Source organism: Hirundo rustica, chromosome 3, assembly GCF_015227805.2.
Source record: "Hirundo rustica isolate bHirRus1 chromosome 3, bHirRus1.pri.v3, whole genome shotgun sequence".
Lineage (NCBI taxonomy): Eukaryota > Metazoa > Chordata > Aves > Passeriformes > Hirundinidae > Hirundo > Hirundo rustica.
This window is the reverse complement of record NC_053452.1, coordinates 43,351,664-43,368,942: the sequence shown is the minus strand read 5'-3', so window position 1 is coordinate 43,368,942 and position 17,279 is coordinate 43,351,664. Positions and strand designations below refer to the sequence as shown.

Here is a 17,279-nt window from a genome sequence, read left to right as displayed (position 1 = left end):
TTAAGGAAGTAAGACACAAATTCCACTGTGCTGCCTTATCTGTTAGTTTTCATCAAGTCTTTTAAAGGAGCATTCTGCTTTACATTCCTTATTGGAAGAGAGATCTTCACTTTGTAAAACTACAAGCAGAAGGAATTAAAAAATCTATTTGTGCAGGTAAAAACAATAATTGTGATTGTTTCCCTATTGTTCTGTGCACAATTGCCTGTTGTTGGCTTTTACAGTGAGAGTAATGGCATTTAATCTTCAACTTTTCCTTTCTCTTACTGAATCCTTAGTTAAGCTGCTTCCATTGTATGTGAGGTCTTGCTGTAAAATGTATCTGTGTTTGAAATGATGCAACTTAAAAATAGTCCTCTTTCTTTGCTGGTTCCCTTATTAGATATCATTTTATGGATTTAGTTGATGGACAGCCAGACAAACAATTTGCTTTGACTTAAGAGGGCTTGAGCAGCCAGGAGGGCTCGGACTAAGTATGCTAGCTTTGCTGAAGCCAGTGTGCCCCGTAATAAATTTGACTTACATTTGTGTTTTCTTTTATATTGCTTTGTAAATTGTGGTCTCATATCACTGAGCCCTTCAGTCAGCTGTTCACTGACAGTGGAGTTTAAAGTATTAGATACAGGCAACTTGTTCTACAGCTGTTTGAAATAATAACTGAGATATGGCAGTTGAAAGAGCTGACTGAATTAGCAGGTATGTGCTTGCTAATTTTTATAAGGTGTATCTTCTTGACTGCCAGCCTGGCTTGGGGAAGACCTGGAATCATTAGATTGTCAGGAACTGTAAATGACAGGCACAAAACCTGTGTTGTCCCATAATTAAAGTTATTGCAATAACTGATGGATTCTTCGTGCTTAAATATTCTGTTTGGAATATACTTGTGAACGAAGGCTCATTAGGAAAGCAGGTCTTTTATGATTTGCCGTGGTTGCCAGGTTCTGAGTAAGTTAATGTCATTTATCAGTGTATCACTTGAAGATGGAGATAGCAGTAAGGGAAAAAAAGAGTGAAGTAACACACTTTTGATGTTTGTTTCTTTTAGTAATTTTAAATATTAATTTGCAATGCATATTCACATATACGTGCTTAGGAACTTGCGTCAATATATCTGAAAATTAAATATAATTTGACAAATCTATTATTATGTCAGAAAAGAACAACAGTTTGCAGATAGAAGACAGAGTATTAGCTTACTTTGTATCTTTGTGAGATTAAGTATTACAGATACAAATTAAAATTTAAGAATTGGTAAAATTAACCATTGTGTCGAATGCTAAGAGTAGCTCAGTAGTATTGAACAATAGAGGAAAGCCGTGTGTTTTAAAACAAAAGGAGGGGATGACATTTACTGTCTTTCTTTCAGAAGTAAATATTCATAGTTTTTAGTCTCATCTGTAGTACCAGAGTTTATTATGGAAACAGGTGTATTTGAGGATGTGATAGTCTACAGAATAAAAGTTCAGAGGAATCTTTTTAGCTCTATTCATAGTAAGCCTGAATACAATGGTGGAGGAGTCAATGACCAAAGTGCTCACCTCCATTTTTTTGTCACTGTCTCTGAAATTAGAAACACTATTGTGTGTTTTCTATAGAATTAGAGTAAGACAATAGGTTATACAACAATGTTATTTAGAAACAATAAGCTCTGGGGGTAGGAATTGAGAATTTAAAAAAAAAAAAAGTATAACCATAGTGCTTGAGGAATGGTTTGATGTGGAAAAACTGAACAGAACAGATTCAAAGGCTGAAATTAAGGCAACAGCACTAAGTCAGTGAGGTACAGTTAGACTTCAGTGTGCCACAGAAAAAATGTAAACTGTTGGAGAGCTGTAGCACAGTGGGTATCTGGAACTGTGCTCACACTTGAAATAAGAAATAGGAAAAGGATCTTGATGGGGCTGTTATTGAATGTTGGTCAGAGCAAATGAGCTTTTCCTCTTAAGCATCTTAAGCATATTCTGTTGGCGTAGTCATATTTTTCATATTTATTTTGTAAAGGGAGCAGTAAGGGACAGGTTTGACTCTTTAAAAAGTATTTCAGTTGGTGGGGGGGAAATGCCCAAACACACCAGAACAGATTTAGTGGGAAACAATGAAGAAAGAAAAAAAAAAAAAAAGCCAACAACCTAGGCTTGGCTTCGGTCTCGTGTGACAAAAAGAAATCAATGAATTTTTGAATAGTATTAGAAAGAAGTAGGGATGAAATTTACAAAGGAATGGGAGGAAGCTTGCTATGTATGCATGTATAGCAGGGAACGTTAAGGAATGGTGAGGTCATCCAGTGAACAAATAGTAAAAGAGAAGGAAGGAAAGGAGCAGTGAGGGTATCTATGTAATCAAAACAGAGAAGGGAAGAACCTTTTGGTTTTGCCAGAAGTTTCTGCCTAAGGATATCTATTCAAAACAGACAAACCTCAAACAAACTGCAAAACAAGAGAATTGCTGTAATCACAGAGGAAAGACAAATGGGTTGGGGTAAGGCTCTCAGATGGGAATTAATGAAGCTTGGTTACTTCTTGGAAGAAGTTCATAGAAGAATGTACAGACCCTGGTAAGGACTAAGATGATGGATGGCAAAAAGATGGGGAGGGTAAGTTAATGATGGTGCTTTCCTCAGTTGCATAGTAGAATTCTAGGAGACATACTTGTTTTCAGGTCCAATCTTTAGTAAGATTTATCAGTGTAAATGCCACTTAGAGTAATGCAGACCCATGTGTACTTGTGTATCACTTGTTTTGAAAAAGTACTTTGCTTCTTCTGCTTAAATCAGATGGAAGCCTGTGGAGTGCAGTAGGTTGGGCACTTGCAGGCTGTTTGGTGTGAAGTCATTTCACTGAATTCTTGACTAGCATCTGATTTTGATAATGGAGCTTGTGTATTTGCCCTGTCTAAGTAATATAACTAATTACTAATTTGGAATGCAATAGTTTCTCACTACTGTTGATTGTTTTCCCCAGGAAGTACTTAAAACTTTTTATCTTTATTTCTCAGGCCTGATGCGCTCCCGTGTCAGAGGGGCAGATGCAGCACAAGCCAAAGTGTTGACCTTCCTGGATAGTCACTGTGAGTGCAATGAACACTGGCTGGAACCGCTTTTGGAAAGAGTAGCTGAGGTTAGTAAAGAGTTGTAAAGTAATTTCCTGAAGAAGCAGCTTTTAAATTTTAAAGCCATCTGGTTTATACTAGATTAATTTTATTCATTTTCCTAAGGAAGCCTTTTCCCTGATTTAAGATGACGGAGATGATTGGAGTGTTCTGTGATTAAAACATATTTTTGTTCATTTAATCTGTGAACACAGGAACATAAAATCTGAATATTTATTATTATCTTTGCAAGTAATTCAAATGTATACTTCCTTGGTTCTTTGGGGCCTGCCTCAGGAGGCTGAAAATCTTCAGAGCAAAGTATTATTCTCCTCTACCGATCTCATCTTGGTGTGATTCAGTTTACCTGAATCTTTATGCTTCATTAAGATTCAGTGTGATAAGAGGAGAGGGGATGACTTGTGAAACCAAAATTCTCATGGAAACTAGCAGGAACTAGAGTCTCTCAGCATCTATGAAAATGATGCTTAGTCTGTGTCCTGGAAAAGCAATTGTGAGAGGATTGAGAGTGAAACTGTACTGTTTTCTCCAGGGTTTGGTTATACTTGTTAACTTGCTCTGGAAGAACTCAATTGAAGTGGAAATTGAATGAAGCGTGATTCCAAAAAAGCACTGAGGAACACTCAAAACAACAGGGTTTTTATTTTTCTTAATTGCATTCCCTTTCTGGAAAGCTAGTCTTCCAGGAAAGGTTTGGTTCCAAAATGCTTCTGATCAAAATGGTTTTTCTAAGCTACTCTGTTTGGTTAATGCCCAGTTCTTCACTTATCCACCTTATGCTTTCCTTTGCTTTCCTCCAAAAACGGAAAGGGGGAGAGAGAAGGAAGTAAACCCTCTGTACTCAGTATGAGTATGAAGAAGCTATCAATTGATAACTGATTTTCTTTATTCTGTTTTGTTCAGTGATGCTTTTAGAATCAAAAAATCATAAAGGTTGGAAATGACGTTTAAGATCATTGAGTCCAACTGTTACCCAAGCACCTGCCAAACCCATTATTAAACCATGTCCCTGAAGTGCCACATCTACACATCTCTTAAATACCTCTAGGGATGGTGACCCCTCCACTTCCTGGGCAGCCTGTTCCAGTGCTTGACCACTCTTTCAGTGAAGAAATTTTTCCTAGTACTCAATCCAAACCTCCATGATGTAACTTGAGGCATTTCCTCTTTCCTATATTTGTTACTTATAAGAAAAGACTGATCCTCACCTTGCTGCAGCTTTCTGTGAGGTAGTTGTACAGAGTCATAAGCTCTCCCTTGAGCCTCCTTTCTCCAGGCTGAACACCCTCAGCTCCTCCTCAAAAGGCTTGTGTTCCAGACCCTGTTACTCTTCTCTGGACACTCCAGTCTTTCTTGGAGTGAGGAGCCCAGAACTGGACACAAGATTTAGGGTGGGGCCCCAAATACAAAGGGATGGTCACTGCCCTGGTCCTGCTGGCCACATTGCTGCTGATCCAGGCCAGGATGCCATTGACCTTCTTGGCCACCTGGGCACACACTGGGTCATGTTCAGCTGCTGTCAGTCAGCATTCCCAGACTTGTAGCATCGCATGAAATTGTGACCTGAGTGTGGAACCTGGCACTTTGCCTTGTTGAATCTCATGCAATTGGCCATAGCCTGTTATTTTACTGGATATTCCAGAAATACTACAAGCTGCCCAAGGCACATCAGCAGTTGAAATCCTTTTGGAGCAGAAATAACTAATCAACTCAAACCTGGACACTGTTAAAGAACCTAGAGTCTACAAAGCCCTTGAGCATGAGTACCGTAGCACTTCCTCCTATTTTCGTACCCATCTAAAGTGTTGCAGCCTCAGAAGGGTTGGGGGAATTCCTCTGTAATTATTAACTAGGAAAATAAACTTGAAGGTATTAAATATATCTCTCAAAGAAGTGGAGATTGCTTGCAGGTAAAGCACTAATGAATTCTAGGATATGGGAACTGTTTTCTGGCTTTTTGTGTAAACTGTTTGAAGCATCTATTTATTCAAGAAATAGGAAGAGAAGTGGTAGCTTTGGTCAGCAAAATCCTGCATTTGGTAGGGTTTAGTCATTTTCCTGTTTCTATTCTGTATGACTTTTTGCAGGGCATACTCGTTTATCTTTCTGAAACTGATATTTAATTTGAAAAAGCGTTACCTTTTCATTGTAACAGAATGTAAAACCTCTTATTAAATTGCTGGCAATTTTGTGAAGATCCAGCATTGCATGGGATGTATTAGGTTGGAGAAGCTGGTGCATATTTTGCTTTTTGCAGCAGCTACTTTTTAGTAGCATGTGAATTATTAGATCCTTCAAAACTTGCTCCTTCCAATTGTCACCACAGTACACACTAATTGTGTGCCACTGAATAGTTTTCAGCTGTATGAATATATTTTTCTATTCCTAAAAGACAGATGTCCTGTTAAATAAATAATGAATATAGAATTTCATTTAACCATCATCTGCAAAGATTCCCAGCCAGCAGGTATGAGGATTGAAAAAGCAGCTTTTAAGCTTTCTGGTTGTTCAAGTAATTAAGGCCAGGTTAGTGCTTATATATTGTATATGATATCTCTTTGTTATTTTAAATGGATTAATTCTGCTCACAGGGCAGACAGTATATGTTAGTTGATGTTAATTGGCAGCATTTTTTTTATAGTCTCAGTGACAAGATGCTGAATAGATGTGAACTCTTTTCTGCTCTGGCCTCACTGGTAACTATTTTCAGGTCAGGGTTCCTGTTCATTATTACTGTTTTCTGATATGCTGCTGCATCTATTATATATCTGGTGGAAAGTGTGGTTTTTTTTTTTCTTTTTTTTCTTTTTGTTCCAGAAGTGCCCACTTGGTGCTTTTTTTTTTTTTTTTTGAGTTTTGGGAGATTAGTTGTGTGTGTTACACACAAAATAAGAATTTACAGATTCCAAGAGACAGTCTCAATCAAGTCAGTTCTGTAGTACTCTATCTGATGTGCTATAATCACTTCAGCAAGCTGTGCCTCTGACACCTGAGATATCAAGCTTTCCTCCTGAACTGAAGCATGATCCATCCCACAGTTTTCTTCTATAAGATGGTTTCCTGGTTAGAATATCTTCCTTTTTTCAGGAGCCGTGTTTGCTTAGCATTTCTGGAGGGGGTCTGACTCTGCTAGAGGTTTTTCTACAGCAGTTTGAGCAAGAGCTCAGTGCAGAAGCAACATACACACAAGGTGACACTTCAGAGTTCAGAATGTGTACAGACACTCGTGTAACCTGGAGCTGGTGTATCTTCTTTGCTCCTTCCTGGAGAGTGGTCTTCTACTTGATTCTTAAGGCTACCTTTTATGGCCTCTAGATTTTTTTATGTTTGTGTATGTGATTAAATGAGGAGACAGTGGAGATTAACCCTTTGGTTCCTCAAAAATGTCAGCCAAATAGTAAGTATTCACAGTCCTGAAAGCATCTATAACTACTAGCAATTTCATGGCTACTCATCTTGGCTTTTTCCATTGCAACTTTCTAAACACTTAGACATTCTGTTCTTAGAACTCAGCAATTGTATAAGAAAAATAAATTTAAAGATTCTGGTGCAGAACTGAACTAATCTGTTTTCATAGTGTCACAGTAAATCCTTGATCACATTTAGGAAGGTATTTTTAAACAAAGATTATAAAAGGAAGAGATAACTAAGATTAACAAGTGAGATGGGGTTTACTTTTTCATGTCTGTTTCAGATTTTTAGACTTTGAGTGAGTCAACTTTTAACTGACACAATGCTAAAAGAAAAATATATTTCCTCTTAAGAGTGTTGTGAAGTTTAATCTTTGAAGTGTCTTGAGACTTTTAGAAGGAGGAAGCAGTGCATGCAGAATCTCAAGGATTTCTCATGGTTTATGAGAACAATATATAAAATCTATCTCTCTAGAGTATTCCTGACTTCCTTATAAATTTTTAAGATGAAATAATTTGCTACAAATTTTCAGGTGCTAGAGACTTGCAATATTCACAGGCTATTTCTTTTCATTATCGTCACCAAGAAGTACGTGGCTTTCCAGTTGTGCCTTCCATTAAAAGGTGAAAGCTTTTCCACGTTAAATTATCCTAAAAGCAAGGTACTTATTTATCCATGCCGTGATTAAAGGGAGCTGCTTTTTAGTCTTTTAAATGAATGAACTCTGTAATTTGGAGACCCACAAGCTCTTTTTTAGCAGTCTCTGCATTAACAACTTCGTAATGCTCTGCAAAGCATCACCTTAAGAATGTACAAAGCTCCTTTTCTGGTTTGCTACTGAACAAATCCTGTAATTTCAAGTCACAGCAGGTTAGCACATTTCCAGGCCACGGATGTGGGGGTTATACATCAGTCTGAATGCACATGGCCTGGGTATTTGGCTGTCAGAGAAACAACTGGGAGTTGTTTAAATGTTAAGTGCAGCAAGTGGTGTTAGTGTGGTGTCGCACTGATACTGATAGAAATAATCAGAGCGGCAGTAAAAGCCTGAGGAAATCACGGATGTTTAGAGACAACATGCTACCTGCTTATGCAGCACGGTGGAGATAAGCAGAAGCCTAAATGAAGCTCTGCCTAATGTGACACCTGGTAACTTGGGCAGTTTTTACCACCAGGTTCAATCTGGTGGAAAGTAGAGCCATTGGAAACAAACAAATCTTCTTCAAAAATGCTTTTAGAGAGGGGCATAGATGTATGAGCTGTCTCAATTTCAGCTAATGAATAAATGAGAAAGGAAGGGAGGATATTTTCAGTTTTGTAATTAATGCTCATATGTACACAGTGAATAACTGGACAGGCTCGATATCTTCTCTCATCAGTCATTATTTAAGGGAGTTTCCTAATTCTATCACTATATATAGAATACCTAAAATAAGGGCACGGGTACATATAAAGCATTTCAGTGATGTAAGAAGGTGTATACACACACAGAGACGACTTTGCAGTGAGGGTGCAGTAAATTGTCACTGCCTTCTAACTCCAACACTGTTAGTGAAACTGTGCCTTGCTTGCCCCTGCAAACATGGGCTTGAGTCTACCACTAGTACAAACAGGAGCTAAAGATGTGATTGATGGAGGAATATGGCATGTTGGCCTTTTTTTTTGTTTGTATTTCTAGTTTGCTTTAGACCAAACTAATTAATTCTTAGTAGCAGACCAGGTTAGATTAATATAAAACATCTCTCATAAAAGTAGATTTTTGGCCTGGGTAGCATAGCTGCAGTGATAGTAAAGGGAATGTAAAAAGCAGTGTGTCTTCAGCTTTTTGCTTGGTCTTCAGCTTGAATTCTCTTGGATTTGCTTGAATTCTTCTTTTGGATGATGCAGAAATTCTTGACCTTTTGCTCACTCAGGCAGAATGACCTAGTAAATGCCATTTATGTAATTAGTGCTTATTAAAAATCAGCAGAGATTGAACAGTTAAGGTTCAATAAAAGAAGATGGGTGTTAAAGGTTTTTATTGGACCAAGCGAAGCATTTGTCTAAGTTGCTTTTAAGTCTGTTCTTATGAGCTCAGGCTATTCTCATACTAATTTGGTTCTAATCTGTTCTGTATAATACTGATTAGCAAGGGGGATACATTGCTTGAACCACTGATTAGAATATATATGTTGTTGTTTCAAGACATACTTAGAAAATAAATTCCTAAAATGGAGATGTTTAAGTTGTATTTTTTTAACCATGAGAACAGTTTCTCTATAATAGGAGATACCAAAATATCTCCTGTTTGTTCAAAACACTTTTTTTTTTATATTCACAGATTTGATGATATGCTGTTCTGAAGTTATCTGTTCTCTGAATGATGTTAAATTGTGCAGCTCAAAACTTTTATTTGGAATTCAAGCAATAAGTCATGGAGACAAACTGGTTTAACCATGATACTGCATTTCTAACATTAGATGAGTCTTATTTTAGAACATTGAGGTCTTGTGATTCTTCTGGATGATGCTCATGGAGTTGTTGGAAAGATTTTTGTTCTTAAACTATTTTGGCAAAAACATCAGCTAGAATAATTAACATTGCTCAGAATAGTATACGAGACCATGGCTGGACAGAAGACTGCGGTTATCTGTACCACTGGAATCTTGGCTGCCTGAGATTAATAGCATTCATGACTTTGAGGTGCTTTTTAGTTTCTCTTTCCTGTCTGAGTATCTGTTATTGAAGTGTGAAGTTCTAGAGTGAAATGGGCTGGCATTAACCTAAGACTTTTCTGACTGCAGAAAGGCCTAAGTGTCCCTTAAAGGTTGAAATAATAAGACTGTAGTCCACTGCATGTCTGGAGACTTGCTGTGGAAAATATGAATTGCCTGGATGCTTTTCTTTGCATTGAGTTTACAAGTGAGAATGGAAGGGCCGTTTGCTTGACTGCTTTTAGAACCACAAGTTTGCTGCCTTCTTCAAGAGCCAGTCAGAAGAGGGGGATTACTGAATAAAAGTAGCCTAGAATAGAAAGAGGATTTCCAGTCATACCCTATGGTTTCTGCTCTCTGGAGCAGTGCTGAGCAGCGCTATTCACAGCACGGGCTCTTGAGAGCCGTAAGTGGAAGTAGGGGGAGATCTGGGGAGACATGCTAATGAAATCCTGCTGAACTGTTCAACATCACATCCTGCCTGAATCTTTATATATTGATTTCATTATTTCAATATTACTTTCTAACATTTATTTTAGGACAAGACCAGAGTTGTGTCTCCTATTATTGATGTAATTAATATGGACAACTTCCAGTACGTGGGGGCGTCAGCTGATTTAAAAGGCGGTATGTACCTGTACTGGAATACAGACTTTAAAAAAACCCATCCAGAATCAAAGCTCATAATCACTGCAGTTGTGGAATGGGCAATTAACATACTGTTCTTCCCTTTCATAGATCTAGTTTCAAGTTCTGTAGGTCACTTGCTTCTTGGCTTAGATTTTAATTGGCCTTATTATTCTCTGCTTTAAAAGTTCATCTTTATTATACTAATTCTTATAAGTTTATGCTGCCTTTTACCAGTATGCAAGACTTGCTCCAAGGTTTGTAGGGTTGTGTAAATGTGCCAGAAAAAGCTAATAGCCAGAGCTCATGGTTCTCTTTTTAGATAACACAGGCTTTAATTGCTCACTAGTTTAGAAGCCCATCAACAATGCAGTGTCTATGAGGTTTTTTTCAAGATGTTGGTTTGCTTAAAAAATTAGACTCTTCTGAATAAGCAGAAGGCTTTGGAATGTGTTTAAAAAAATAAATGTTTGTTAGCCATGATCTGTGATTGTGAAAACACTCACATGTGACCATGAAAATTTGTAGTGTTTATACCTTTACCATTAAAAAAATCCCCTGTTAAATTGTGAAGTACTACAATTTCAACGTCTACTAGTGTAAAGTATTGACAGAAAATAGCAAAAAGACTTTTGAAGCCCTAAATAAGAATAAATAAAAAAAATTCTTCTCATCTTCTTTCTCAGATAGGGAGAGGTCAACTACTTGCTAAACTCCTTACTTATGACAGATTTTTAAAACTTCTTTCAGGGCTAACAAGAAACTAATATTTAAAATAGCTGTTCTCTGCCCACTTACCCCCCTTTTTAAATTATTATTTGTAAATAATTGTTCCCACAACCCTGGAAACCGAACTGTCTGCACAAAAGGTTTAAGATGAGCTATGATATGAAAATTAGAGTGCTGTTCTCACAGTGTCCTATCTTTTTATGAATGGACTTTGTTAAGTGAGGAAGGAAAGAAGTTTCTAATCTATTCTTTTAGGTTCTAGTCTCTAACTGGTCACCTAGGTTGTTTCAGTGAACTAAAATAAAAGCAATATTTGCATAATGTTGCATGTGCTACAACTTCACCAGTGATCTGGAGGTGACAGGTTCTATATCCTTTTAATTAATGTTTTGAAATTACATCTACGTGCATATATATTCAGTGTGCTAATGTTTAGTTCTGTGCTATTGTGTTCCAGCATTACTAATCATTAAGGCCTTTACCCAATCTATTCATTAAATATTAACTACAGAAATCCCTATACCATTATGTGGCTTTTATTGTTGTCTGCAGGAGGAGGAGGAATTCTTTCTTTGGAACCTTAGATTGGTTGTTGCTGGGTTCATGCTAAATTCTTCCCAAGTCAAGTGGGAGAGGATTGAGAGATTGTTTCACTTGCTACTGCCCTTCATACTTTATCTTTAAATCTACATTTCCCAATTCATTCATGTATCTATTACTTTTTAGTACTAATTTTTTCGTTTTATGTACAATAAGAGATTGGGTTTTTCATTTTTTTTTTAAGGTGCATGAAGCCTACTTCCTTCTGATTGAGGAGTGAGAAACTGTCTTTTTTTAATGTTAATAGAAATTTTGCACGTACTAGTGTGCCAAGCTATTTGAGGGGCAGTTGAAATATAAATAATATTTCTTGTCAGTTGCCAGAAGACAGATTGCCGTGTTAGAGGCACTGCTGCATTTGGCACCACAGGACACTTTCACTGGGGCCAAGTCTAAACGTGGAAACAGAACTACGCTTTCCAGCTTAGGCGCAGTGTGTGTGTGGCTGAAGCATGGAGAGTTGAAACAGCTGGGACAGCATTTGTGCCTGGTCTGTCTTGAAAGGACTTAATCACCCAAGACAAGCAACCTAGCAAATGGTACACGCGTTTTTTTCTAAGTGGACACTTCTGAAGTAATTCCGAAGTCTGGCCAAAACGAAATCCATGCACTTCACGTTACAGGGGTTTTGCTGTTGTTTGTTTGTTGGTTTATTTGTTTGTTTTGGGTTTTTTTTTTGTAGGGGAGTTTCTAAAAGTGTTGATGCCACCCTGAGAAACACTATAATTACTGGAACAAGCTGTAGTTAGCAGAGAGCTAATAATGTAGAGTATGCCTCTGATGCAGTTTACATGGGATAGAGTTTCATACTGGATCTGCCTTGTGTTTAAAAATACTCCTTTTACAGCCTTACTGATACTATATCATTGAGTGCAGATTTTTCTCAGAGTCTGTGAAAATGGAGACAGAATACCAGTTTTGAATGGGTAGAGACTTTATACACTCGTTCGGTTTGTGAGAGTGCTGTGTTCCAAAAGAGACCCCTTGTGTTCACTGGAGTACACAGTAACTGTCTCTCTTGCTCCTGCTGTTGGAGAACACTGGGTTTTTCGACTTCTCCCAGATGCAAGTAATTTTGCTGGCTATCTAAGATGAAATGCAATTTTAACTGCATGGAAATATTGGAACTCATTTTACTCTTCATGCTGGAGGCTTTGCAGTACTGTGGGTTGTAGCCATTTCTCAGTTTTGCTACTTAGATTTTTGGAGTAGTTTGACAGTCTTTCATTTTTACAGTGCAATGCTTCACCAAATACTCAAACATGGAGAGAAGGAGATGCCATGCATACTGTAAAGACTGCTCAGGGTAATTTGTGTATTGTGTGTGATAAGTATCTCGTGAGTTAAAATGAAAACTGGGGGGTTTTTAACTTCCTACATCAGTCATTGCTATGCACCTTTACAGATGCAGACAGGCAGTTTGTAGGGCTGTGATTGTTGTCTGTTTACACTAGCTTTTTTCTCCACTTCCCCACAAAGTAATTGCTTTAACTTTATACTGGAGAATGAAAACTATTGACATCTGTGCACCAGAAATCTGGAAGTCATTCATTACATGACCTCATAGGATCTAAATGTGTTTGGCAGCAGAGTGTACAAGGCTGATTTGCTAGGTGTACTGGGAGAGGGCTATGGGTCTTGTGCAGTTTTTTGATAGATGTTCATGATTGAGCGTAACCCGGCATAAAAAGTGTTATGAAAGTGTTTCCTATAGGAAGTTTGTTTTATACCAGCTCTGTATCATTTCCTAAAAGAGGTAATTTAATGGCTCTAATGTAGAAAGCTGCCATAGGTGACCTTTTGATCTTATCTGTTACAGTGATCTTTGTGCTTCTGGGCTTAACTCACAACAGGCCCAGACCAGTTGTGTTCACACTTACATGTGTATGCATAAGAAAAGTAGGATTTTGGTGCTCTAGCACTTGCCACAGGTTTAAACAATGATGCACTTAAAAACACACCGGGAAAGTACAAAGTTAATTGAATGTTGAGAAGATAAGCAGAACCTGCATAACTTGTGATCTTCACGATAGAGAGCTCTTGCTGCTAGAGTACCTCCAAGAGTCCTGCAGAAAGCCTGGGTAAATATAAATATGAGATCACTGCTAAAGAGTGGAAATGCAGTTATTCAGTACAGATTGTTGGGAACATTTGTAATGGCTGGAGGATCATCATATGATCTTTTCTATTTGATGTCAGGATGCCACTAGGGTTTCCTACTTTGTGAAACAGATGAAGACAAGAGATCAAGAGGTCCGGAGTTATTTGGTGGTTGAGATTTACTCCTTTTTCTTTACCTATCATCTGGACTCCTCCTTATTTGTTTTCTAACCAGAATTTTGCAGAAGTTTAAATTTTTAATTTGAATTATCATTCCTGGTATTTTTCGTGAACATTACATTACTCCAAGAGAAATGACAACCACAGTAATTTTAACATCCTACTTTTCTTCTTGAAGGCTTTGACTGGAACCTTGTATTCAAGTGGGATTACATGACACCAGAGCAAAGAAGAGCACGACAAGGAAATCCAGTTGCTCCCATAAAGTATGTCTGTACCACCACTTGTCAAATAGATTGTAGTTTGCAACGAAGCTAAGTTAGAAATCATCTTCTCTGAGTTTGAAACAATATCTTTACTATATCTTACATGAATCTTGAAATTTCATTCATATATATGGAGCATTATGAGACTCTCAGAAATAAATGGTATTTAAAAATAGTTTAAAACACACTAGTAAATTATTTACCCTTAAGAAAAAGTGGATGATACTCTGTTTAAGGTTGGTGTGCTTTGAGGGCTAAAAATACAGCATCATTTTTAATGTTCAATTGCTGGCACAAATTGTCAACCTTTAAATAAGTGACTTGTGAGCTAAATGGAGATTTGGAAGCTGCCTCAGAAGGTGGTCGTGGCCATAGAAATATGCCATAGAAATGTGTGGAAACAACATTTGAAGTGATAGATGCAAAAGAATTCAAAAAACAGTGCCAGTATTTTCAAGAAGGTATTAATTGTGATGCTTAAATAGTTACCCCCATGTTCATGGTTCTGCAAGTATTTAATTTAATTTTTCTTGTTTGTTTAGGACACCCATGATAGCTGGTGGATTATTTGTGATGGACAAATCCTATTTTGAAGAACTAGGGAAGTATGACATGATGATGGATGTTTGGGGTGGAGAAAATCTAGGTATGTATATTATTTACCTTCTGATCAGCCTTGAAAGAAAGCAGGTTTCATTGTTTCCTTTACTGTCAAGGAGTCAGGGTTTTCCTGATTTTGTGCAGAGAGGGTTAAAACCACCATTTAAATTTCATACACATTATTGGCAAAATCAAAAAATATTTATTTCAATGAAAGAATTATAACAAAAAATTTATGGTAAATACAAGGGAATAAAAGTATTAGCTCGTTAGGTAGTGACTTTTTTTGTAATGGAAGTTGGTTGATAAAAAGATTGCAGGCTGTAGATAGGCAATTAAATGTAATAAAGTTTAAATGCTGACAGTTGAAGGCATCTTTTTAAGATGTTGCTTAGTTTATTAATTAAACATAGAATACAGGAGAATGAATTTAATGTTAACCTTAATAAATCAATTAACTTAGCTGACTGAAGAATTATCTGTTTCTTAACTTTACCAGTAGGATGCTTCCTGACATCTAAATGTAGTGAATTTTGTAGTTTTATACCCGTTCTTTAGCCTATGAGATATTAATGGTTGAGAAGGCATTTTTTCTGTAAGTCCTTATTTTCAGATGTTGACATGAGTGAGATTTAGGCAAGAGGGAGGAGGGGCTGAGGGAACTTGTGTTTTAGCCATTCTCCTTTGACCTCGTGGGTAGATCTGTCATTGGTAGTTTTTTTGGCTATTTGCATTACAGTATTATACAAATGGTTTCTCCAGTTAAGATCAGTATACTTGTGTTATAACAAAAAATATTTGAAAGGAATAGAATTCTACACCTCCTCAGGAATTCCAGTTTGTCATTAGTTTAGTTTTTTGAGGTAGAGATGCATCTCAGACAATCCAAGTAGTGTGTTTTAGGAACACTTCTAAGCATAGAAGCTTCTCTACTGCACATGCTAGCTGCAAAATCCCGAAATACTTTGAACTTGTAAAAACCCGTGAGTATTTTGAGTTACTGAAATCTGCATATGCATTAAGCACATGCTTGGCCTACAAGGAAGTGTCTGCTGTATGCTAACCAAACATTTAATGCTGCTGTTATGCACTGAGAAGTTGGAAGTGGTGTCCCTACAGTCCTGTCTGACCATCCTGTGCATTTCTTGAAGAAACCCCAGGGGTATTTTGAGCAGTTACATTTCATGTTTTTGTTGTCTCGCTATTTTGGCTGCATATTGCTAAATTGTATTAATGTAAACATAATAATTTCTCATTTTTAAAATGTCCTGGAAAGCCATCGGATAAATTTAATGCAGCAATACTCTTATTCACTCTGAAAACCACTTTTGCCACTCGAGCACTTAAATATTTGATTAGTTACAAGTGTGTTCTTGAGCAACTGAATTTTTTTCTGAACACTTAGCAACTACTTTTATGCTTTGATAATTGAGGCCTTGATAGCAGGAAAGGGCGCAAGCAACAGCTCCTCTCTCAAGGATGCCAAGAGATGTTATGTTGCTCCTGCTGCATTCAGTTCCTCCCCCTCCATGTGAAGAAGATGATGGAGACATAGGGGTGCCTGAAAAGATGGCAGAAGGCAGCTAATGGTTTCATCCTAGACTAATTGAAGACGAGTAGAAATCATATGGCATGTGATTTAATTGGCAATAAATGACACATGCACCAGATAACTGGAAATCTGTGATGTGCAGTTTGAAATTGAATGTGCACACTTGTCAGGCCCCTTTACTCTCAAGCATAGCTCTACATCAGGGGCTTGGTGTTACATGCAAATGACTTGCTAAATGGACTAGCAAAATAATTCTGCACATCATATTCATTTATAAAAGCCAGCATTTTTCCTTCAAGCATGTACAGAGCAGCTGTTATGAGGTTTTGTTCACATGTCAGTATCAATTTGACAAATTTTAAGATGAGTCTGCAGTATTTTCTCTAAATTGCCCAAATTATCATGAAGATTCTCAGACTGTTGCTAAATGTAACTGGTAATGTGTGTGTGCTGTATAAAAAGTGAATCAAGGTCAGTTCAGTCTCTTCTCCACTCAGAAACTCCAGTTCTCAGTATGGTTATGATGCTTTTTGATGGGCTTAGGAGAATTGTAGTATACCAGAGAACTTGGTGGACCGTGAGAAGCTTTGGGTCTAATTTGAAACCAAGGATTTTCTTACTAGTTTTCCTAAAATCAGGCAATGAGTAACACATTCCTTGTCTTCTCTACTGTGATGACACACTCTAATAAAAAAGAAGAAATCTGTTACAGAGATGTAACTTGATCTCACGAAGAATTTTTGACATGCTACTTATGCCTTTTCATTTAAAAACTATATCCATTGAACTTGCTCTGGTAGTAGCATTTCTTTCTGTTTGAGGAATGAGATGTGTTAAGGGCGTTTGTGGGGTTGTTTGGAGTTTTAGTTGCCATATATTGTTTTTTCTTTTCCATTGCAGCTTTAGAGGCCATGTTGCTGTAATAAGAACTAGTTTGCTTCTCCCTATATTCTAGTCCCTTGCTCTCTTTCCAACTGAGCTATTTTACATAATGTTTGCTTTTCTTGAGATTCTTCACAATCCAAGGTGCTGGAAGGTGTACAAAAACTAAAAATTAATTTTGTCTGTTGTCCCATGTGAATTCAGCTGGATAAAATTACTGTCAAAGACAATGTTGTCATTCAGGTTTTTAGAGTATGATCTATCTATAGCTTGAACTACGTTGACTGTCTAGGATTCATGGATATGGCCATCAAGAAGAGAGGCAGTTAATTTGCACTGTCAACAGTTGAAATCACAGCATCTTTTTATTTACTTTTAAATGTTTTTAAAATTTTCCATGGACATGCAATTAAGACAACATGTTTTCTAACTTCTGGTTGTGGAGTTTTATGTTTGTTCTGGGTTTTTTTCGAATTTAGTTTTTGAAGTAATTCTTCTATTATTACTTCTGTATATGTGGAGGAGGGCTTC

General features: G+C 37.2%; 1 protein-coding gene across 1 annotated transcript in view; it reads left to right on the top strand.

Annotated features, from left to right (window-relative positions):
- GALNT2 (polypeptide N-acetylgalactosaminyltransferase 2) overlaps positions 1-17,279 on the top strand; it is an 89,840-nt gene that overhangs the window by 60,308 nt on the left and 12,253 nt on the right. Inside the window, exons 7-10 of the mRNA XM_040060289.1 lie at positions 2,995-3,116; positions 9,752-9,839; positions 13,627-13,714; positions 14,257-14,360. Coding sequence (XP_039916223.1) covers positions 2,995-3,116; positions 9,752-9,839; positions 13,627-13,714; positions 14,257-14,360 — 402 coding nt within the window. The remainder of the gene's footprint in view (positions 1-2,994; positions 3,117-9,751; positions 9,840-13,626; positions 13,715-14,256; positions 14,361-17,279) is intronic.